Here is a 24,180-nt window from a genome sequence, read left to right on the forward strand (position 1 = left end):
ATTACGGTACAAACAACAACAATCGATTGATTTGAATTGAAAAATCCAGAAACAAAATGAAATCAATATTCGAATTGATCGAAAAAAAAATCGATTTGATTGATAAAAGTGAATGAAATGGGTAGTAAATATTCAAAATATGAACATTTAAAAACAATTGAATCACCATTAAATCAGGCACAAGGATTAAAAATAACACGTAGTGGTTTACAAATCAATCAAGAAGTTACGAATAAACCATTGAATAAAAAAATGGTTGAAAAATTACGAAGAAATCCAAAAACTGCACCAGATGTATTGATCATTTTGAATCCACCATTTTGTGATATTGATCGTATTACGGATAATCTTTATCTAACCGGTATGGGCGGCTTAACTGAAGAAAATATTTCAACATTAAATATAACATTGATTATAAATGCAACATATGAAATGCCATTATTACGAATGAAAGGTGTTGATTCGTTTCGTGTACCAGTTGATGATGATGGTAATGATGAAATTATTTTATATTTTGATGATGTTGCCAATCTTATTGATCAAACATCAAGATTAAAAGGTCGTACAATTGTTCATTGTATGGCTGGTGCAAGTCGTTCATCAACATTAGTTATTGCATATCTAATTAAATATCATGATTATAGTTTGAAAACAGCATTCTGTTATGTTAAATCATTACGATCATGTGCACGACCGAATATCGGATTTTTTGCCCAATTAATTGCCTATGAACGTTTTTATCGTAAAGAAACATCCGTTGAAATTATTGAAATTGTTAAAAAAGGTAAAAAAGTACAGGTACCTGATTTTTATCCACAAATGTTTCCCGAATTATTTAAAGCTGAAATTAATCGTCAATTAAATAAATCACATATTAGTAATATTAAATTACAAGAAAGTAAAGAACGTAATTATATTAATCCAAGAAGAAAATATCAAGATATGCAACGTGATATACAGGCTATGATTGGTAAAACTACTACTACTAATCCACTCAAATAACAAAAAAAAATTCAAACAAAAAACATTTTTTACTTACCATTAAAATTCATTATAAATAAATCAGTTTTTTGACAAAAAAAAATTCAAAAAACAAAAAAAAACAAAATTCATTCGAAAATGCGCTCATCATTGCGCATGGTGGTGGCGCTGTTTTTCGAAAAAGAAAAAATCTTCGTTTTTATTCGATCAACCAACCGACCGACCAATGCAGCATTTATAAAAACGACCGTTACAGTTTTTCAAAATCATTTCATTTCAAATCAAATCATTTTCTCTTTTCCGAGATTTCGACTTAAAAAAATAAATAAATTGACCAAATCGATCGACCGATAAAAATGGATAATAATAATGTCCAATCGAAACAACCGAAACAACAACAACAACAATCATCATCATTAAATATGGGACAATTATTGATGGGCAGACAAAAACAACAACAAATACCATTGAAAGCAAAAGAAACAAATAAAATTGCATCTACACCGTCCAATGTAAGTTTGTTTTGTTAACTTTTTCTTGAAGTTCGATAAACTAATTCGTTGATTATGTGTTTCATTTGATTTGATAAATAGATAAAACGTCTACAGGTAAATAAATGGTTCAATTCACCAACCGATTCAATGTTTAGTCCTTGTAGTAAAAAATTGTATAATAAAAAAAATATTGGTCATATTGTACATTTTGATGAAGCTGATTATGATGATAATAATGCCAATAATGATGATTTAAATGAAGAAAATGATGAAAATGATGATAATGGACAACAACAACAACAAGAATCTATTGAAAAATGATTGACAAAAATAGCTGACATTGATTGATTGATTGATAAATTATATTTGATTTTGTGTGTGTGTCTGATGTTTTTACGAAAAAAATAATCCATGTTTTCTTGATTGAAATTAAATTCCTAAATAATTTTTAATAATTTTATCCGAATTTTTTGCTGCCAACATTTGAAATACAGCCGAACGATCAATATATTCAACGAATGATTCGAATGTTGTTGTTTGATTCGATTTTTGTTGATTGTTGTTAAGATTTTCTTCAATATCGATCATTGTAATTCGTTGCCAATTCCATGATCGAATTGTTTGCCAAAATTTTTGACAATCATCACTGGGACCTTCAATACAAATCAAACCTGTTGATGAAAAAAAAGAGAGAAAAATGAGAAAACAAATCACATAAAGATCAAGGATTTGTTTGTGTTTCTTAAAGGGAAACAAACATATCAAACACGCTAAAATATCCTTGAATGTTGTTGAATGATGATCGACACCTACAACAACAGTTATATTGGAAATGGACATGATGAACATCATCATTTTGTCGCCAAAGAAAGTGTATGTGATGACGATTTTTTTTGTTCGAATCAAAATCATCACCTAAAACAGTGATGCGTTTAGTTTTTTTGTTTACTTGTTTACTTACCTGGCTTTCCAATCAACATAAATCCATTCAAATGATATTGATGACGACATAGATCGATAATTGATTTACGTTTTATTTTCGAATAAATATGATGTGAATAAATCCAATAACGATCAATTTGATTGCTGTGGCTGTCCGATTGTTTTTCAATATTAACATTATTGGATTTTGATTTCGAATCCGACGAAGAAGAAGATTTCATTTCATTCCATAATTCAATAATTTTCGGTACAACTTGAATCAAACTATTTCGTTCGATTAATTCATTTTCTACACGTTCATTCAATTGTTTTTGTTGATTTTTATTCGAAATAATATGACAGAAAATTTGTAAACAATTCGAATCCAACGATGGATAATCAACAGACATTGTCAAACGACATTCCAATGATTCATCAACATTGAACAATACTGTTATTGATGATACATCATCAAAATGATGATAATGAAAATTTTGTTCATCGATTGCTCGTTGTAGTTGATCATCTAAACATTGTAATCGTAGTTCAGGATACATTGATTTGATAAGAATTAATTCGGCAATACGTGGATCATCCGTATCTTCTTCATTATATTCTTGTTCTCGATGTTCCATTCTTGCATCAAAATCAACCAAGAAAAAAAAACATTCGATCGAATTTCAATTTAAATCCAGAAGAGGACGCCACTTTCATCACTCAATGTTTATCATTTGACGATTCGATTGATTAACATCATCATCAAGCATTTTATGCGATGTTTTTTTTGTTTTGTTTTTTTGTAAAAAACAAAAATAATAATAATCATCATCATTTAAATGTGTGCAATACATGTGTGTGTGCAATAAATCAATATATTTGATTGACTGAAAATATTTTTGAAGAAAAAAAAAATAGTGATTAACAAAAAAAAATGACATCGATAATTAAATTGGATTCATCACCATCACAACATCGAAAACAATATAGTAATAATGCCAACAACAACAATAATACATACCATTCTTTAAATCGAAATTATTATGAAAAATTTGATTTAAATGTTCATCCTCCTCACCATCAACATTATGTTGATGGTGTTTCAACATGGTCAAATAATCGTCGTAATCATCATCATCGTGATCATCATCATGGCCATTCATATGATGATCATGGTGGTTATCAAAAATCATTATATTCCATTTCATCGAAACAATCTGATTCATATAAAGTTGCATCACCGGAATTATCTGGGAAAAATAATAATCATCAACAGCAACGACGACCAAAATCATCATCACCATTATCAACATCGAATCCAATAATGGAAACAACAACAACATTATCATCAACAACAACAACAACAACAGCAAATGATGTTGATCATTATTATCCAATATCACAATGTTTAAGTCATAGTGAATCAAATTTATCAAATTCCATTCAATTATCCAGCAATAATAATAATAATCGTTCCTGTAATAAATATGGATTTTTTATTCAAAATGATTCAGACCGAAATCAAGATCAAGATGATGATTATGAAACACCATCTATACTAGATTTAAAAATGTTAAGATTAAAAGAAAGAAAATGGTTACAAATGTTAAATAATTGGCGTTATTATATTAATTTTAAATGGGAAAAAATTCGTAATCGTTGTCGAAAAGGTATACCACATTCGCTACGTTCACAAGCATGGTTTCATCTATGTGGTGCACATTTACAAAAAAATCGTTTCCCAAATCTTTATGAAGAATTATTAAGAAAAAATGTATCAAATGATATTTTGGATGATATCTGTAAAGATCTACATCGACAATTTCCTAATCATGAAATGTTTGCCGATCCAAATGGAACTGGACAAACTGATTTATATAATGTATTGAAAGCATTTGCTGCTTATCGACCAACAATGGGTTATTGTCAAGCACAAGCACCAATTGCAGCCGTTTTTTTGATGCATATGCCGGCTGAACGTGCATTTTGGTGTTTGGTTGCATTAAGTCGTTATTATATTGGTGGTTATTTTGAACAAAATTTAAAAGATATTCGTATACATGGTCAAATGTTTGTTACATTTTTGAAAAAATATTCACCATCATCATATCATCTATTGAAACGACAAAATATTGAACCAGAAATTTATATGACCGAATGGTTTATGTGTATTTATTCTCGGAGTTTACCATGGCCATCAGTTTTACGTGTATGGGATATGTTTCTTTGTGAAGGTAATTTGATTGTTGATTTGTTTTTTGACTTTTGATTTGTAATTCATTCTTTTCATTTTCATTTTCAAAAACAAAAAGGTTTAACCATTCTATTCAAAGTTGGTCTATATCTAGTTGATTCAACACTTAAAAATGAAACAACAAAAACATGTCCAACAATGTTTGAAACATGTCAAAAATTACGAAATATTCCAAAATCATTAGTAACGGAAAATTTATTAATAAATGGTATCAAACGATTTGAATTAAAAGATTTAGATCTACTTAAAGAACATAAACATCAGATGAAAAAATTACAAAAATTAACGAAAAAACAACAACAACAACAGCAGCCAAAGTGAACCAAAAAATTTTTTCATTCAATTTTTTTTAATCTTCAAAAGCTAAAACAAAACTCAATACCTGCATTACCTTTTATTACATAACATTTTGCTTGTGCTTACATACGCTACTTAAATACTTGTTTCGTTTTAAACTTTTTGTGCAATTTCTTTTTGTTTTGTTTTTTTCAAATCATTTTTTATTCGGATTTTTTTTCAAAAAAATAAACTTTTTTGGTTACGAAAAGATCAATCAATATCTTGTATGTGATTTAGGATATTCATTATTATTAACATCGATAACACCACTTTCCCCTCCGCCACCACCGCCACTATATTTACCATCAGTATCATCATGATCATTATGATAAATTGGTGATGTTGGAATTGATGGATAAAGAAAATATGGATGTCGTTGATGATAATGTTTATAACGTAAACAATCATCTAATGGTGATGTTTCATTCATTGAACGAAAATCATCCAAAATAAATTTTTCAATTTCATCAATAAATGATGATACTTTTGTAAATATTAATGGTAATTTTGGTGTATTACAATGATTACCCATTGATAAAATGCCTAACAAAACACAATGTTGTTGTTGATGATAATTACCACCACCGCCACCACCAATATATGATACTAATGGTGTACCAATACCACCAACACAAACATTAATTGGTGGATTAACACACAGATGGCTACTACTTAATTGATCGGGTGACCAATTAAATTTTTTTGAACATGAATCTTTCGGTATTAGATGGCCAGATAATGATCGAAGATATGGTTTTTGATAATGACCCAAACCCCAACCTGCATACAGAACTGGTGCACGGCTACCAAAATAATATCCATTTTCCCAATCATCACGTTTTGGTAATGATATTGGTATGAAATTACAAACAGGACTTGATAATTTCAGGATGGCAAAATCATTTTCCAATGTTTGACGATCAAATTGTTGTGAAACTTCAATCGTTTCGACATCATATTCATATGCTTTATCATAAACACTTGATACATTCAGGTTATGACGACCAAATCGAACGATAAATCCTGATGATGGCTGGGGTGGTGGTTGTTCTTGTTGTCGTTGACCTTCTTCGCCACCACCTTCTCCACCTGCACCACCTCCTTCACCACCGCCAGTTCCACCACCACCATTAATACCGGTAACACATTGTGCCGATGTAATAACAGTTTTTGGTGCAACCAATGCACCGGAACAAATAAATCGTCGTTCATTATTATAGATTGCAGCCAACCATGGAAATGAATTTGGTTGTGCAGGATGTACATCTAAAAAATATGGTGGTGGATAATCATGTATCAGCGATAATGTCCCAGGATCAATAATAGTTGAATCATTAAATTCAGGTGGTTCTGGTTGTATATGTGGTGGTGGTTGTACTTCCTGGTTAAACCGTGGTCCACAAAGAATTTGTCTCATTTGAAGTGTTTGTTCATCAGTTAATGGTGAACAAAATGTTAATTTTGCCAAACAATTATTATCACGATATTCTTGATATGCTTCACAAAATGCATCATCACGTAATGTTATATGACGAAGTTTATTAAATTTTGATTTATATAAATGTTCATATGCATCAGTGGCCATTATCATCATCATCATCATTATTATTGTGGTTGTTGTTGTTGATGCTAACCACCACCAATAATTCAATCGTCTACCTGATGATAATGATGAGAATGGTAACATGATTGATTGATTGATTGATTGATTGAGGGTTAAGTAGAGGTATTTTTTTTGCAATCGATTTTCATAAAAGAAAATAATTTCACAAAGCAAAGTAACAAAGTAACAAAAAAAAAAAATTACCGGGCCCACAATAGAAAATAAATTGTTTTCAACAACAACAACAAAAATAGAAAATGTACATTCGATAAATGTATGGCGCCCAAAAGTCAATTCATATGTCCTTTTTATAATCTTTGATGATTACCCGAAGTGTGTGTGTCCCAAAATTTATTGACATTTTTTTTCTCTACTTTTTCTCACCAACTGGAAAAAAAGTGAAAGCAAAAGTCAATACCAAGGTCCAACATATTGATCAATGGTGATGATGATTCCAAAGCTGGTAAATGTCATTGTCAATCTCTCGCACCAAAAAAAGTATAAGAAGAAAAAAAAATGGGAACAGCCAATTCAACCTTGGATCAATTTTGAAGCCCAAATAAATTTTTTTTTTTTTTGGAAAAAAACGTGTTAATTTTTCAAAATCTTTATCCAAATGAAATGAATGAGGAAATTTTTTTTCTTTTAACACTCAGTATGTCACATTATTCCCACACCACCATCATTATCATCATTTAAAAAATCGAATCATTCAATTGATTGATTGACAAAACCACCAAAATATAGTTTTTTTTTGTTTGTTTGTTGCGAAATTAACACAAATCAATTAATTAACACGTAGTTATTATTTATTATTTAATTCAAAATCCAAATCATGAAAACACTGATGATGAAAGAAAAGAAAAGTAATAATTATTATCGATTTGATTGAAAAAAAATATGATTTGGATGGAACCTTTAGTTTGAATTTTATTTTAGTTTTTTTCCTCAATGCACTGAAAATTTTTTTTCTTTTTTCCCAATCAACCTATTGATCGATCGGATTGATTTTTTTTTTTTTGGGATTTCATAATAACCAACCACCACCACCACTATTCAATATCTAAACACACGAACACTGCAAGATTGGAAACAGCCAAAAAAAAAAACCTTTGACCTTCTTCATCCTTGATTGAAGAAAAAAAAGCAAACACACCAAGGTGGTGTTGGTGGGTTGTTACGATGGTCATCCATGAACTTAACCCCGCGCAGAAAGATGATGTATATATAATTTTTCTGTTTGTGAACCAAATTTTCATTCTATGGAACAAGAGCAACAAACAAACAAACAAAAAAATTGAGCGATTCAATCAAACTCAAATCACACTATTTGAAGGATATTCACCAACCATAGCCATGGGTTAGTTTAGTTCATACAACAACAACATGCAGAACAAACTTGGTTTCTTGCTTGTTGCGCTTGTTGTTGTTGAACTATATATACTAGCTTGGCTACAAGACCCCATTATCATCCCCATAATAATCAGGATCATGGTTAACACACATAAGATATAGGAAAGACGTACAGACAAAACAAAACACAAAAACACACAGTGGTTCTTCAAAACTGTGTGTTTGATGATGATGATGGCCACTTGTTTTCATTTTATTCTGAAATTTCTTTGAATCCAGCCAAAAGTAAAGCAAAGCAAATTTTTGTTGTTGTGGAAACAATTTTTTTTGTGTTAATCCTTGGTTAGGTTTGTTTTTAGATTTATGAATTGTGTGTGTACTGTGCAATTGATTCGATTCAAATATTCATATTCGAATGTCAAAAACAAAACAACAACCAAAATCAAAAATCAAGGATTTCTTGGAATCTTCGGAATATTTTTTGTTTCTTGCTGAATGCTGTCAAGTAAGTAAAATTGTTGATAAAATTGTTGAGAAATTCTTATGTTTCTTTTGGGTAACTCTCTTTTTCATTTTTCGTTAATGTTAAAATTATCTGTACAGAATTATTATTCAAAATGTTTCAAATGTTCATTCAATTTTTGTTTTTTTCCAATGAAAAAGAGAAAATGAATCAAAATAGAAAAGAAAAAGAAACGAAAAAGTCTTAGCTGGTCAATACAACAAGAATATTCAGTGATTTATGAATTCTGGATTGAATTTTTTTCCAACAACAACAACAACAACAACAAAATTCTATAGCAAAAAAAAAAAATAAAAATATTCTCAATATAGAGATAGAGATTCTGCGCTTCCAAGATTCTGTTTCTCTTTCTCTCTCTCTTTTCCAATTGCCTACTGACCTAGTCTAGTTTTTTTGTTCTGCCTGGATTCTTTACTTGGCATGGCACATTTTTTTTTTTTATTCTTGATTCTTTGGTTCTACTGGATAATATTCCAGTTGTATATAATATTTTTTTTTATTTTCACCGCCTTTAGGCTCTTTTTTGGAATGATGATAATTGGATTCTGTGTGTAAGTGTGTGTGTTTGGTTGGTTGGTGTTTGGTCTTGAAATTGAAACATTACATTATCGAAAAAAAAAAAAGAAACAACTGATGATGTTTCCCCCCGGCCGCCACCACCACCACCATCCTTGCTAAAATACGCTAAGAATATTCTCTCTCTCTCTCTCTCTCTCTCTCTCTCTCTCTCTCTCTCTCTCTCTCTCTCTCTCTCTGTCTTTTGCTTCATACAGGATCCAAATTTAATAGATCCAAATTTGGATTCATCATTTCAGATTCAGTACAATCTTTCTTTCTTTTTTTTCTGCGTTGTTTCCAAATTTTTTTCTTCCAATTTTCATCATCATCGTCGGGTATATTTTGTGATATAGTTGAGCATTCTCAATTTAATTTTGCTGTTCTTTTTCAGTTCAGTCAGTTCCAGTGGTTGTCCATTTTTTTCAATAGACCAAAACAAACACCACACACACACACACACACACCTGATACACAGAATATAATACCAAGATTCTGTGTTTGTTTGATGTTTTCAATCTTTTTTTTCACTGTTGTTGTTTAACTAACCCTGAAATCCACCTACACACACACACCTTTTTTTTGGTGGAAAACAAATCTATGGAATCGAAACAAACAAAACAAAAAAAAAGTGTGCAATCATCAAACATAAATCTTTCATTTTGATTATGTAATAATGAAAATTCTTGGGAAAATTTTCTCGTTTTTTTTTTTGTTTCATACAAACCACCACCGCTGCAAATTCTAAATTTTCATTTTTTTTTCTGTTTGATATTTTTGTTTTCTATCTTTCAAATGATACAGGAAGCTGTCGATTGGTTTGATTGATTGATAAACATGTCATCATGTCTTGAAACAATAAATGGATACAATTCAAACGATGAAATTATCGAGAATCATTGGAGGAATACCACCACCACCACCACCACCTCCTACGCAATTATTATCGAATAATAATGTTGTTGACAACAGCAACAACAACAACGACGCTGCCAATAATGATTTATTGTTGTCAGCATCAACGACAACAACGGCGACAAAAACATCCAATAGAAATTTAAATAATTCTTCTTCTACTTCTTCATTACTTGATCTTTCATCATCAAACGTTACATCGTTAACAACATTATCGATGACCACAACGGCAACAACGATAATGTCATCGTTAGCGAATAAAATTATTGCCAATCATCATCATCATCAAAATAATCACCACCATCATCATAACCATCATCATCATCAACAGAATTATTCTCATATTGATTTCAATAATCCATCATTCCTGACGAATAATCATCATCATGGTCATGGTCAGAATCATGACAATGTTGTTCATTCAAATCTAACAAACACTAATACTGTTATTCAACAAACTAATAAATTATCATCGTCGACGACAACATTGAAATCGCCAATCAACCATAATAATATTCACTTTAATAATGATAATAATACGGGCACTATCAATACTACGATCTCATCATCATCAACGAATGGATCTCAGAACCAAGAATCGTTAAATAATACAAAAAGATTGCCATCATCAACAACAACAACAACAAATTATGAAACAAATACACAACATTTTGTACATGAATTATTGAAACCATTTTTTCAAAATCATTCATTTCAACAACAAATTCAACAACAAATTATTGATAATAATAATAAATCTTCATTACCATCAACGACAACAACAACAATGATCTCAGATGATATAAATCCTGGAACAAATGTTGCTAACAATTTACTGTATATGGATCATCGTAAATTGAATCCAAATTTTACTGATTCATTGAATCGTAAGTTAATCCTTAGTTAGTTAGTTTGGATTTTTTTATTATTATTCATTTTTAATTTATCTAGAATTTTCTCAATCAAATGATTATGTTCATCACCATCATCATCATTCAGTGTTAAATAATAATAATAATCATACAGGACAGCTACCGAATAATTCCAATATTTATCTGAATGGATATCAACAACAACAACAACAACAACAATCATCATTATCATCGTCATCAACAACAACAACAACAACAACAGATCAGATTCAAAATGATCATGGTTGCATATCGCCAACAGAAATGTTAACAAATTATTCAAGATTTAATCATAATAATAATGATGATGGTGATAATAATAAACAAACAGAATTATCAATTGATCAAACAAAACCACCAACAAAAGCACAACGTGGACGAAAAAAATCTAAAAAAGGTCCATTCATTTGTTTGGAATGTCGTAAAGAATTTTGTAATCAAAGTACATTAACCAAACATATGATAACACATAGTGATGAAAGAAAATTTATTTGTCAACAATGTAGTAAAGCATTTAAACGACATGATCATTTGAATGGTCATATGTTAACACATCGTGAACAAAAACCATATGCATGTGATTTGGATGGATGTGACAAATCATATTGTGATGCCCGATCATTACGACGACATAAAGAAAAACATAAAGAAAATAATAATGTTTCGGAACAATTTTCCAATCAACAAATTATTGATTCAAATTCAAATTTAACAAATAAATCCAATAATAATAACGAAGATCTCTATCATCATAATCAAAATCATTTACCGATAAAAGCATCAACACATTTACAATTTTTAGCATTACAGCAAAGAAAAAATCATCTTGATCATTCAACAACTGATGATAATAATGATAATGATAATGGTCATATACAAATATCATCATCATCATCCGCTCATCGAATTAGAGTGACGGACGAATCATCACCACCATCGTTGATTGAAAACAATAATAATAATAATAATTTACATTTACAGCATCAGCCACCGACACATCTAAATCTTTCGATGAATGAAAATGCATTATTGCATCAATTGTTGACGAATAAATCATTGTTGAATGATTCTTCATTAACCATTGTCAATAATAATAATAATACTGATGATAATCATCGTCAATCAATTATACAGAATAATAATAATATACCGGTTATCAAGATTAATGATAATTATAGTAATGATCATCATCAACATCATCATCATCAACAACAATCAACAGCGACGACCACAACGACCATGACAACATCATCAACGATATCCACAACAACAACAACGATGATGGTAGATCGAAAAATTCTCGAAGAATCGAACAATAAAACAATCGATACATCGATCGAATGTTCATTTTGTTTGAAAAAATTCGAATCAATTGATATATTGAATGTACATTTGTTGAAATTACATCAACAACAAAATCATCATCATCCTCATCAAGATCTTCATCATGATCTCAGAATATCGAATCCATTTTTATTTCAACAACAACAACAACTAAATCATCATCATCATCATCAGCCACAATATGAAATGAATTTGAAAAATTATGAACTCGAAATTGCTAAAAATTTTGCCAATATTTACAATAATCATCATAATGATCATCATCAACAACAACAACAACAACAAATTCTGAATTATCCACCTCAACAACAACAACAATCGACAAGCAATGATATTTTGGAATTTCGAAACATTTTTCATCATCATTCATCACAACAGCAATCAAATTCACAATTCCTGATGACAACATCCGGTGATGATTTAAATTATTCAATGAATATAACCACCGATAATGAATTATCACAACAACAACAACAACAATCTATTAATCAACAGCCACCAACACAACAACAACAACAACAAACTAAAGGTTTAAATGAAGTAATGTTTTCACCGATTACACCGGTTACACCATTGAAAAATGGTTCACAATTTACATTTGAATTTCCCAACAACAACAACAATCAACAATCGTTACAATCTGATAAAGATTCGATTGTTGCTTCGGTTGCTCAAACAACGGATCATCATCAAACAGCTAAAACAACAACTACAATCATTACCGATTATGTTCAAACATTGGATGAAACAGATTTCGAATGTTTTGATACTGAAAAGAATGATAATAACAATGATGATGTTGATTTATTAAGACAACAAAACAAATCTGCAACAGATATTGTGGAAAATTTTGTCGATCATCATCAAAATGAACAGGAATTTTTTACGACAACAACAACAACAGTAAAACATGATGATGGCAATGATGATAGTGTGAAAATACAATCATCATCAACAACGCCATTCAATAGTTTTGATTTACCATCAAATAAATTGACCAGTGATCTATTCAATCGTCGAATACAACGTAATATTAATAATGATGAAAATAATAATAATATAAATCGAACGAAAGAATTGCTTAGTATTAAACAAATTGCAGCCAGTTTAGAATCATTTAGTCAAAATTATGAACGAAATCAACAACAACAACAACAACAAATGATTCATTCATATTCGGTTCCAACAACACCATGTCAAATTATACAGAATAATCATCATCATCAACAACATATAATACCCGGTGCTCATCATAATCATAATCTTAATAATAATAATCATAATCATAATGATGATGATAATGAATCATATCAACAATCATTTTATCATCATCATCATCATCATCATCATCATCATCATAATCATCATCAACAAATGTCACATCATCATTCACTGCCCACAACACCTATTGATCACGGTGCTCATCATCATCAACAACAACAACATTTTACCTTTAATACAGATTCTATTTATCAACAACAACAACAACAACAACAGATAGCATCAATGTCAAATGATGCAGTAATGAATGACAATGCGACAACAACAACACCAACAACTAATCATCAATTTAATTTCATTTTTCCGGATGAAACATCAGCAACACCAGCAACAACAACAACAACAACAACAACGATACAATTGAATGAAGATCCAAATGTTAACAACAATGAATTAATAGATTCTACAAGAAATTTTGATATTGATAATTGTCTTGATGATGATGATTTTTCTTTATTTAATCAAACAAATCCTGCAGTCAGTAAAGAAAACAATATTGAACAACAAATTTTCCGTTTGGATCCAAATCAATCCAATCATACATCGAATATTCAATTTAATGATAATTCTCAATCAATCAATAATCAAAGTGTTACACAACCATCAAATGAAGAAGAAAATCTTCAAGAAAATGATTATTTTCCTCATTCATCATTATCAACAACGTTCGGATATGATAATGGTTGTAGTTCAAAATCGAATAACAATATTGTTCAATTTATAACATCGACATCGACAACCGAAACGATTAAAGAATCAATGATGATGGTCGATGATGATAAAAAAATCGAAAATCATCATTCAAATGATGATAATTATCATGAAAAAATTGATGATACAATAATACGTGATATAAATGATAATTATGTTATTGCAAAAAGTGAAAAGAAAACCGAACAAATTGATCAGGATTTAACAATTTCGAAACAATCCTGGAATGATAATAATAATCTATATCCTCGAATTAAATCACCCAATAATTTTATTCGATCATTGAATAAAAAACTTTCAGCTATAAGTAATGAATATAACGATTCATTGGCCGCAATTCCAATACCACCACTACCGCCACCACCAACAACAACAACGATAAAGAAAAAACGTCCACGACCTGAACCGTTATATATTCCACCACATGTTAATACAACATTTGTTTATCATTCTAGACTTCGATCTCCACGTCTTTGGAATACTGGTGGTTTAGGTGTTGGTGGTGGTTCGATTATAAAACCATCGTTTCCTCATCATAATGATTATAATCATCCAATTTCTCCACCACCATATACACCTCCACCAATGTTATCACCGGTTCGATCTGGTTCCGGTTTATTCTGGAAAATTAACAATAATGTCAACAACAACAAATTAGCTCCTTATTCGAATACAAGTCAATTTTTTAACAATAATAATCAAAATAATAAAAAAATGATCATTATTGATACGTTGAAAGAAAATCAGAATATGATCAATGAAACAACAATAGTAGCAACAATGAATGATTTAAAAACACCGACAACTGCATATGAAGAATTAGTTGAATTGGATGATATACCGACTACCGATATACAACCACATGTTAATATTGGTCCACAATTTCAAGCTCGTATACCGACATTCAATCCAAATCGAATAAAAATGATTAATAATAAATCCGATCGTGCTGTATTGATTTGGAATCCAACCATATTGGATGATAAACAAATCGATAATGAATCATTGGATCTTTATTTTAAAATATCCTGTTCAATGTGTGTAAATGGTCATGGTAATAATAAAGAATATGCATTACATTTATTATATGATTGTGGTGGTGATTTAATCAAAGCAATGTCTAAATTGATACAAATTAAACCAACTTTATCATATGAACATCCATTACATGATTATTATTATGCAAGTATGTATTATTCATTTAACTTCATTATCATTTATTATCATTTTTTTTCCTTTCCTAGATCACGATGTATGGAATGAAAATGAAATCATTTTGTTTCAGAAAAGTATTCTCAAATTTGATAAAGATTTTTTTCTTATCGCTGATGAGGTTTGTTTGTGTTTGATTATAATTTGTTTGCGAAAAATAAATAATTTTTTCTTTTCTTTCTTAATATATTTAGATCAAAACCAAATCAGTTAAAGAATGTGTACAATTTTATTATTTATGGAAAAAAAATTCAATCGATCATTTTAAACGTTTACGTATATTAAGACGAAAACGTGAATCAATGTTTTATGATTTGGATAGTAATAAATCACAAACCAAACAAATCAATGATGATGTTGATGATAATTCGAATGATGAAACAATGACAAACAATAGTAAATCAACATCATCATCATCATCGAAAATGTATCATTGTAAAGTATGTGGTAAAAAATTTCGTAATCTAAAATCACGATCAGCTCATATGCGAGTACATATTTAATTTGATTTTGATTAATCAATCAATCAATCAATTAATTCTAATCCAATCCGATGATCTCGAAAAGAATGTGTTTATGTTTATTTTTTTTTTTGAAATTAGTGCCTTTCCAAATAATTATTTTCTTTCTTACACACACACACACACACAAAGAACATTTCCTTCTTACCTGTTGATTATACTCATTATTGTTGTTGCTGTTATTTTATCCCAAATGTTTTTCTTTCTCTGGTGCCAATTATTTTACCTAAAAAAACAAAAACAAAAAAATTTTAAACTAACCAAAAACCAATTAAGCTTTCCCTAAATTTTATCATTCTCAAAAACAGCACACACTAACTAACACTAACTAACACACTCATCACATTAACACTTATCAAATGTGTCCTCAAAAAAATTCAAAAAAATTTAGAATTGATAATTTTTTAAAATTTTGTTCCAACCAAAAAAAAGAAAAGAATTGTATTTTTTTCCATTGTTATTGTATTGCCCTTTTTTTTCCATGTTAAATATTGTTCAAACCACAAAAACAAAAGCCTTTACTCTCTTAATTCTTTCAATCTCAAAACGAAAACTGTTGAAAAAAAATATATATTGTGTATTTTGATTGATGATTATATTTTTAAAAAAATGAAGATACTAAAAAAAAAGAATTTAAGTTTTCTATAATTGAAATGCACTATTATTTTATTATTTCATTATTCTTTTTCTTCTTTTTTGGTAAACAATGGAAATCAATGATGATTAAAAAAAGAAAAAAAAAAAGATTTTTGTTGTTGTTGTTCACAATGATTAAATTGTATAAATCGTGGTTGTTTTGTTTTTTGTTGTCGTTGATAATGTGTGTGTGTGTCGTTGGTGGTCATCACCGTCATCAATGACAAACTGAAAAAACGGAAATAACAACATCCGTTTACAACAAAAAAAAATTGGTGGAACGAGGTGAACATTGAATGAACTGGATTGATCATTTATATTGGCTGTTGTTGTTTGTCTATCGTTTTATAACCTGAATCGTATAGTTTTTTTTTTTTGTTTTTACTAAAATATGTTTACCTATCGTAGTGGACAATATTCTCTACAACATAATAATAATGATGTTGATAAATCGATGGAAAAAAATCCAAAAATCGAATCATCATCAATAATTCTAACAGAAAATCATAATAATCATAATCATAATCATAATAAAAATGAATATCATCAACGTGAAATTATTAAAGAATCAATTGTAAATTATTTAACTATTGGTTGTGATGAAATGGATGATGAAATTGAAAAAAATTGGGAAAAATGTCGTCTAGTTTTAGTTCGTACAGAAAACGATATAATGTTGGAATTTTTTCCACCAGATAATAAATCAATTCAACCTAAATCCGGTCTTTTATGTAATATGTTGGATGAAATTCGTCAAACTAAACCATTGGAAATGCCCGAACGACCATATACAGCACTTCTTCGTGTAAGTTCGAAGTATTCACAATATTCTCGTTTAACTTGAAAACTTTTTTCTCGATTTAGTTTGCCAATTTTATCGATTATATTATTGAATTCAAAAATGGTTATGAATTGATTGATTGGATAAGAAAAATACGTTCAAATCTTCCTAAACAACAACAAAATGTTGATAATGATGATGAAGATGATTTATATGAATCAAATGATGATTTATATGATCTATTGAAAACATATCCATGGTTTCATTGTAATGTGAATCGTTCTGAATCATCCGAAATTGTTATGAATGGTGGTAAAGAATGGTCAGGTGTTTTTCTAATACGAAAAAGTCAAACACATTTTGGTGAATGTGTTCTTACATTCAATTATTTAGGTAAACAGGCTAAACATTTTCGTATAATAATCAAAGGACCAAAAAGTGAATGTCAAATTGAACGTTTATGTTTTCGTTCAATTATTGATTTAATAGAATATTTTCGTAAAAATCCAATACCATTACGACATCAAACTGATCAAGAACCGGCAATTGTTTTAACTTCATTCGTCATATTTGAAGATAATAAGTAATTTCAGTAGAATATTTCTCCAAAAAATCAAATTTTTTGAAATTTTCTTTTTTTTTCTTCCCAATTTTCGGTTTCAATAGATTCGATAAATATAACCAAGATAATCGTCAAAGTAGTTTCTTTAATCGACGTTCATTTATTCATCTTATGGATAATGCTAGATGGTTAACATCATCATCATCATCATCATTATCATCATCAACAAAACAATCGATCAATGTAGATAAAAATCCCCAGATATCCAATGAATCCGTAAGATTGACACGTGATCAATTAATTTTGATTTGATTTGACTTGAATGTTTTTTGAAAATAATCAATAATAATAATAAAGGTATGGAATGGGATATTTATAAATGAGATTTATGTACATTATGATGATCATTAGCGGTGGCAAATGTTGAATGTGAATCATCACTACTATTCATATCGTATCCATTATCATCGGTATCATCATCATCTTTAGGAATATCGATCGAATGAAAACGGCCACCTTCACCACGTACACGATTCATTGCATGACGATGTCTTGATTCATGAAGATATTTTCGTCTTGTTTTCGATATTTTACCCTGTTGTTCAAGTTTAGCACGTGCTATTCTTCGTTTTATAATTCGATGATATTGTTTTGCATTAACATATAATGGTTCTTCTTCGGTATTCGTATCGTTTGTTGTTGTTGTTGCCGTTGTTGTTTGTGATGTAGGAAAACGTGATAACATTTGTAGACCATTACCATTGGCATTCGGTACTAATACTAGATAATTGTTGGCAGAATTTTGTGACAATTGTGTGCCACTATTATTCATAATCGTCGTTCCTGATGATTGAATCTGTAATAATCCTTGTGATGTTTGAAGTAATTGTGAATTATCTGCATTGGCAGCTATTGCTGTTGGACATATTATTGTTTGACCATCGGTTGTTTGCAAAATTGAACCGGATGCAGTTTGTGGTGGTTGTTGTAGAATAATCGGTTGACCATTTGGCATAATAATCTGTGAAAATTGTTGTTGTTGTTGTTGATTATGTGAATTATTAGTACTATTTGTTTGTAATGCTTGAACCATTAATGGCTGTCCGGCTATTGTTATCGATTGTCCATTATTTATTGTATTCGAATTCGAAGATGATGCTTGTAACAAATGATTTGTAGCATTTTGATGATTAGTAGCTGCAATTGTAATCTGTTGTTCGGTTATTGTTTGTGAACCAAACACTTTATTATGATGAATATTATTCATTATATTAAATTATTATTTTTTTAAAAAATGGAAAATTGATCAAATCCAAAAATGGCGCGTTAAAATTTTATTTGTTAAAAAAAATTATCCGTTACTGACAATTTAAATGATGATGGGTGTTTACTAAAACACAACAACAACAATTGTTCGAATCAATTTTGATCCAATCGAAGAGCAGCAACCGAATGAATGAAGCAAAATGATTGGCTGGATTTTTTTTTTTTTTTTGGTCGCCCATTCACAAACAACGATTTCCGTTGATTCTGACATCTATCGAATGAATTTGGAAATTTTTTTTCAAATTTTTGAAATACATTGCATCATTAACATTCAAAAATTTTTTGTGTTGACAATTTACATTGACAAAAATGACATTTGGCAAAATTGGCCAAAAAATTGATTGATCAATTGCATCATTAAAATGTGGATGCTAAAATTTTTTTTTCAACAAACAACACAAAAACGAAAAAAAAGAGAAAAGTCAATATTTAAACATTTTTCATTTTGTTTGTCTGCCAGGTGTTTTGAACGGTTTGTGGATGGCGGGATAACCGTGGAACACGTCTGTTTGTTTGTATGTTTGGTATTTTTTTGGATTCGGTTTTTTTCGTTTCGTATCAACCGACGACGCATGTCAAAATGATTTTCTCTGATTATTATTATTCGCGATATATTCTTTTTTTGTTCGAGTCATCATCAATATTGTTGTTTTTTTTTTGGATAAATTTCGGTCCACATTACATATGATTTATGTGATACATTACACGCACAATATATTGGATATTATCCTTAACACGAAGAAATTCAAAAATATCTAATCAAAAAAGAAAAAAAAAGAAATTTCTTTATGATTTCATCATTCGAACAGAAAAGAGAACAAGGAAAATACTAACCACATGAAAAAAAAATTTTTCGCCAATTTAATTTGTGTGTGTTTGGATCGATAACAAAAACACAAACAAACATTTTTCGAACATTTTTTACCAGTTAATTTTTTTTCATTATTCAATTTGGTGGTTGTGTTTGTTATTGATTGATTAGTTGATTGATTGATTGATTGTGATTGTGATTTTTGAAATATAAACACAAAACACGCACACAAGTGAGAGAGAGAGAGGTGACGAAAAAGAAAAAAATTTTGTTAAACGAAAAAATTGTTTGTTTGTTTTTTGCACATTTTGTCATTGGAATACGTACTTGAAAATAAATAAATAATTTTGGATAAACAAAAAAATGGTAAGAGGTGAAAATCAACTGTGATAAATTTCTAATATTTTTTTTTTTTAAAACAAAACGATAATTCAAAAATTTTCCCGAATGGAAGAAATTTGAAGAAGCAGCCGAAGCGGTTAAAAATCTTAAACAACGTCCAACCGATAATGAATTACTGGAATTATATGGTTATTATAAACAGGCAACCATTGGTGATTGTAATACAGAAAGACCAGGATTATTTGATCCAAAAGGTCGATATAAATGGGATGAATGGAATAAATTGAAAGGTTTGTTTATCGTTTTTGTTTTGTTTGATTTTTTTTTATAACCCGTTTTCATCCACAAAAAAAAATGTCAGGAATGTCAAAAGAACAAGCATCCGCAAAATATATCGAAATTGTGGAAAAATTAATGGCAAAATATCGATGATCGAATTGATTCGAACGAATGATTCGAATACCCGGGGGCGGAATTCGAATGTCAAAGAAAACTTTCCAGGAAAAAAATTAGAAAAAAAACTTTTTTTGAAAAATGTAAAAAAAAATTTTTTTTTTTCGTTCGAAAGAAAAAGTAAATTAAATTTGATTTGGTTTTTTTAAACATCAAACAATCTTATTTATCCAATTTTAAATAAATTGGTGGCGGTAAATAATCACCATCAACAATCATTGATTCATCATTTTGATTATAATAAGTAAAATTATCTGTTGTAGAAATTATTGATGATGGTTCAATTGAAACATTACGGCTATTTGTCATCATCAATATTGATGATGGTGTTGGTGTTTGTCGTCGTTGTTGTTGTTGATTTTGGCCACCAAATGGATCAATACTGCCAAAATCATTATTATTAAAACAACCACCACCACCACTATATAATGAACGTATTTGACTTTGGCTACGACTACGACCACGATGATATGAATGTATACTTTGTATTTCTTGTCTTGCAGCATCACCACGTTTTACTAAACGACTAAATTGATAAACAATCATAACCAATATTATTTCAATTATTAATGTTATTATAATTAATATGGATATTGTTGATAAAAGATATTGATCCATTTTTTCATTACCAGTATACATTGCTAATGATGCTGAATTTGGTTTGGTTTGGTTTTAAAGAAAAAAAAATCAATCAGAATTCAAGTGTAATCAAAAATCACATTTACCTATAATGAATATTAATTTAATAAGAAAAATAATCAACAAAATATAACTATATGTTGATAATAATGATGAACGTTGTTTTGTAATTGAAATAATACCAAATATACTATGACCAAATGTTAATAATGAAAACATAATCTGTACATTTGGTGATGATATACTTGGAAAATGATGATGATGATCAATATCATCATCATCATCATAATCATCATTGTCATTGTTATTGACATTGTTTCCTCCTGGATCATCATTGAGGATTTTTTTGGTTGTTAATGATGATGATGGCCAATGTTGTTGTTGATGATAATAATGTTTACGTTGTTGATGGCCAATTAAATCAATAACATTTATAATGGATATTATCATCATAAATAAACCGAATAAAAATATTAATGAGATCAATATTTGTAATGAAAGTTTTGTTAGTCTTGGTGATGCATATGTGGTCATTATGTTTGTTTTGTTTTGTTATTTTTGTCAATTTTAAAGAAAACAAAAAAAATTCCAATTTCAATTTCATTCAACAACCTAGAATAACACGATTATCATCATCAAATATATTCAGCAAATATTCTTTGAGTAGGAGGAGGAACATATTATTTTCATGTTTTTTCTTTCTGGTTGTAAATGATGTTTTCAGTGTATTTAGTGTTTGTAAATGAGATCATCATTGATAATTTTGAAACAAAGCCAAGAAAGAAAAAAAAAGTTTCACACTCCATTTACAATCAGGCAGGCAATCCAATTCGGATGTTTTTTTTATTTATTCAAAGCAAAAAAAAAATTAGCACAAACAAACAAACATAGTTGGAAAATATAGTCAAACAGAAAAATTTGGCGGGAAATTTGAAATTTTTTTTGAAATTTTTCAAAAATGAATGACATTGATTAACAAACGAAAAAACAAAAAACAGGAAACGAATTTATGATGCGGGGAAATTTTTTTGTTTTTCCTACCAATATTTAGGTCAATAGGATTTTTATTATCCAGAAATCCATAATGGATCAATAAATTTGGTTGAAAAAAAAAATGTTTAAATCTTTTCAGATTTAGTTTCAGTTTTTGGTTTGGTGTTTGGTAGTGTAAGGGTATAATCAACCAGAAAAAAAAGATGAATTCAAATTTCATTATTTTAGTTTTTTTCATCATTCAAACAACAAAATCAACGAATCCAAATGATAATGGTGAACAACAACAACAGCAACAGCAGAATCGTACAACATTCATAATCAAAAATGAAACCACATTCGATCGATTCAGTCTTGCATACGGTAAATTTGCGGAAAAAATTTGAATTTGAACAAAATTAACCCTTTTGAAAACTACACAGGGCTATTATTGGATACAAATTGTGAAACTGATGATGATTGTATTATAAAAAATTCTATATGTAATACAAATACAAAACGTTGTGATTGTGATTATAATGCTATTCATAGTGATAATCGTTGTAAGTATTGATTTGATTTTGATTTGATTTTAATCAATATTCAATGATTATCTTATCTTATTTTTTCTTCAAAACAAAAAACAGGTCGTACATTACAATGTCATAAAACACAAGATTGTTCCGAACATTTTGGCAATACAATTTGTGTATTTGGTACTTGTCGTTGTCGTTGGGGTTTAAAAGCAAATGGAAAATGTGTTGATATTGATGGTTAGTAATCAAATTTCCAAACAAAATTTTTTCAATTTTCTTTTGATTTTTTTTCTTTTTCGATTTTTTTTGTCAAGTTCCGGTAATTGGTTCACAATCATTACCGGATTGGGCAATATCATTGATAGCAATTGTAGCATTATTATCCGGAATTTGGGGTGGACGTAGTCCATTTGTATCACAATTATCCAGACAATTATTATCGATACTAGTATTGGTTATTGGAAGATTTGCAACAAATCAACAACAACAACAACAACAAAATCCGCAACAACCATCATCATCATTATTGATTGATGAATTACAATCGGCAATGATACAAATGAATAATCAACGAAATTCGTCGATCAACAATGATGAAAATGATCAACAACAACAACAACAACGAAAACCAAAATTATCATCAGCAAACATATTGGATGAATTAGTATCATTAGCAAAACAATCAAATCAATTTCAAGAACAACAACAACAACAACAACAACAACTACAACAAACCGAACAATAATAATTACCAAATTTGAACACAGGTTGAAATTCTGGTGAAATGAAATGATGACACATTTTGGAATTTTATTGCATTAATTGTAATTGGTTTTTTGCAGGTTTTTTTGCTGTTGTTTTTTTTCCGTTTCGTTGTTATCCTTATTGCATTATTGCATTTTCGCATTGAATAATAATAAAAATGAAATAAAATGTTCTCTTCCTTCCCTCTTTCGTTACCCGAAAAAAATGTCCAACAATAATTACATTATGCTAATTATAAACACGATTATATAATGGTCACCACTACCGTCAGTCAACACTAATATTCCATTAATCTCTTTTTGATCTACGCTAATGTAGATTATCATTAAAGGCTTTTTTTCGGTTTTCGGTCTGTGTAAAGAAGTGCAAGTTGCAAATTCTATTGCAATTCGGTGATAATGACAATTGTATGTGTATCGAATAATAAAATATTTTCAATATA

The 24,180-nt window shown here is 29.3% G+C and overlaps 13 protein-coding genes across 15 annotated transcripts; 8 read left to right on the forward strand and 5 right to left on the reverse strand.

The window, feature by feature from the left end:
* Positions 1-2: 2 nt before the first annotated feature.
* On the forward strand, positions 3-1,044 carry LOC113792210 (dual specificity protein phosphatase 21-like). Its single transcript, XM_027342121.2, has one exon. The coding sequence runs from the start codon at positions 118-120 to the stop codon at positions 1,000-1,002; it is 885 nt and encodes a 294-aa protein (XP_027197922.2). The 5' UTR covers positions 3-117; the 3' UTR covers positions 1,003-1,044.
* A 164-nt stretch (positions 1,045-1,208) lies between these two features.
* On the forward strand, positions 1,209-13,112 carry LOC113792277 (uncharacterized). 3 transcript variants are annotated; one of them, XM_075822317.1, is made up of 3 exons: positions 1,209-1,493; positions 1,575-1,752; positions 13,078-13,112. In XM_075822317.1, the coding sequence occupies exons 1-3, from the start codon at positions 1,338-1,340 to the stop codon at positions 13,095-13,097; spliced, it is 354 nt and encodes a 117-aa protein (XP_075678432.1). In that variant the 5' UTR covers positions 1,209-1,337; the 3' UTR covers positions 13,098-13,112. The 3 variants fall into 3 exon arrangements, with proteins under 3 accessions (XP_075678432.1, XP_075678433.1, XP_075678431.1); XM_075822318.1 differs by lacking the exon at positions 13,078-13,112 and adding an exon at positions 10,710-10,741; XM_075822316.1 differs by lacking the exon at positions 13,078-13,112 and having other exon boundaries at positions 1,575-1,930.
* On the reverse strand, positions 1,251-3,119 carry LOC113792255 (RWD domain-containing protein 2B). The gene is made up of 2 exons (XM_027342169.2): positions 2,437-3,119; positions 1,251-2,146 (listed from the first exon to the last, which is right to left on the reverse strand). The coding sequence occupies exons 1-2, from the start codon at positions 3,029-3,031 to the stop codon at positions 1,905-1,907; spliced, it is 837 nt and encodes a 278-aa protein (XP_027197970.2). The 5' UTR covers positions 3,032-3,119; the 3' UTR covers positions 1,251-1,904.
* On the forward strand, positions 3,199-5,485 carry LOC113792249 (TBC1 domain family member whacked-like). The gene is made up of 2 exons (XM_027342163.2): positions 3,199-4,627; positions 4,706-5,485. Exons 1-2 carry the CDS (start codon positions 3,328-3,330, stop codon positions 4,966-4,968), a joined length of 1,563 nt encoding a protein of 520 aa, XP_027197964.2. The 5' UTR covers positions 3,199-3,327; the 3' UTR covers positions 4,969-5,485.
* LOC113792250 (proclotting enzyme-like) lies at positions 5,186-6,730 on the reverse strand. The gene has a single exon (XM_027342164.2). The coding sequence runs from the start codon at positions 6,671-6,673 to the stop codon at positions 5,201-5,203; it is 1,473 nt and encodes a 490-aa protein (XP_027197965.2). The 5' UTR covers positions 6,674-6,730; the 3' UTR covers positions 5,186-5,200.
* LOC142645615 (uncharacterized) lies at positions 9,344-10,704 on the forward strand (the record flags this gene model as incomplete). The annotated part of the gene is made up of 2 exons (XM_075822224.1): positions 9,344-9,690; positions 9,825-10,704. A coding segment is annotated over exon 2 (822 nt), but the record flags the coding sequence as incomplete, so codon positions are not given.
* Positions 10,716-16,569, forward strand: LOC113792278 (uncharacterized). Its single transcript, XM_027342195.2, has 4 exons — positions 10,716-10,822; positions 10,887-15,368; positions 15,427-15,515; positions 15,589-16,569. The coding sequence occupies exons 1-4, from the start codon at positions 10,723-10,725 to the stop codon at positions 15,895-15,897; spliced, it is 4,980 nt and encodes a 1,659-aa protein (XP_027197996.2). The 5' UTR covers positions 10,716-10,722; the 3' UTR covers positions 15,898-16,569.
* On the reverse strand, positions 16,554-20,203 carry LOC113792254 (nuclear transcription factor Y subunit alpha-like). The gene is made up of 2 exons (XM_075822313.1): positions 20,055-20,203; positions 16,554-19,975 (listed from the first exon to the last, which is right to left on the reverse strand). Exon 2 carries the CDS (start codon positions 19,159-19,161, stop codon positions 18,268-18,270), a length of 894 nt encoding a protein of 297 aa, XP_075678428.1. The 5' UTR covers positions 19,162-19,975; positions 20,055-20,203; the 3' UTR covers positions 16,554-18,267.
* On the forward strand, positions 16,943-18,274 carry Lnk (SH2B adapter-like protein Lnk). The gene is made up of 3 exons (XM_075822312.1): positions 16,943-17,356; positions 17,416-17,915; positions 17,999-18,274. Exons 1-3 carry the CDS (start codon positions 16,943-16,945, stop codon positions 18,204-18,206), a joined length of 1,122 nt encoding a protein of 373 aa, XP_075678427.1. The 3' UTR covers positions 18,207-18,274.
* Positions 20,204-20,242: 39 nt separating the features above from the next.
* On the forward strand, positions 20,243-20,976 carry LOC113792258 (acyl-CoA-binding protein-like). The gene is made up of 3 exons (XM_027342173.2): positions 20,243-20,397; positions 20,486-20,663; positions 20,735-20,976. The coding sequence occupies exons 1-3, from the start codon at positions 20,395-20,397 to the stop codon at positions 20,803-20,805; spliced, it is 252 nt and encodes an 83-aa protein (XP_027197974.1). The 5' UTR covers positions 20,243-20,394; the 3' UTR covers positions 20,806-20,976.
* Positions 20,944-21,449, reverse strand: LOC142645631 (uncharacterized). Its single transcript, XM_075822315.1, has one exon. The coding sequence runs from the start codon at positions 21,442-21,444 to the stop codon at positions 20,989-20,991; it is 456 nt and encodes a 151-aa protein (XP_075678430.1). The 5' UTR covers positions 21,445-21,449; the 3' UTR covers positions 20,944-20,988.
* LOC113792279 (uncharacterized) lies at positions 21,239-22,251 on the reverse strand. Its single transcript, XM_075822314.1, has 3 exons — positions 21,552-22,251; positions 21,456-21,476; positions 21,239-21,352 (listed from the first exon to the last, which is right to left on the reverse strand). Exons 1-3 carry the CDS (start codon positions 21,997-21,999, stop codon positions 21,345-21,347), a joined length of 477 nt encoding a protein of 158 aa, XP_075678429.1. The 5' UTR covers positions 22,000-22,251; the 3' UTR covers positions 21,239-21,344.
* Positions 22,252-22,571: 320 nt separating this feature from the next.
* LOC113792256 (uncharacterized) lies at positions 22,572-24,088 on the forward strand. Its single transcript, XM_027342170.2, has 4 exons — positions 22,572-22,821; positions 22,881-23,000; positions 23,085-23,210; positions 23,288-24,088. Exons 1-4 carry the CDS (start codon positions 22,662-22,664, stop codon positions 23,716-23,718), a joined length of 837 nt encoding a protein of 278 aa, XP_027197971.2. The 5' UTR covers positions 22,572-22,661; the 3' UTR covers positions 23,719-24,088.
* The last annotated feature ends 92 nt before the right edge of the window (positions 24,089-24,180 follow it).

The sequence above is a fragment of the Dermatophagoides pteronyssinus genome, unplaced genomic scaffold, assembly GCF_027571235.1.
Source record: "Dermatophagoides pteronyssinus isolate colony J.1.1.1.1 unplaced genomic scaffold, Derpt_VIB-CSIC_2022.12 sq0016, whole genome shotgun sequence".
NCBI classification, from domain to species: Eukaryota; Metazoa; Arthropoda; class Arachnida; order Sarcoptiformes; family Pyroglyphidae; genus Dermatophagoides; species Dermatophagoides pteronyssinus.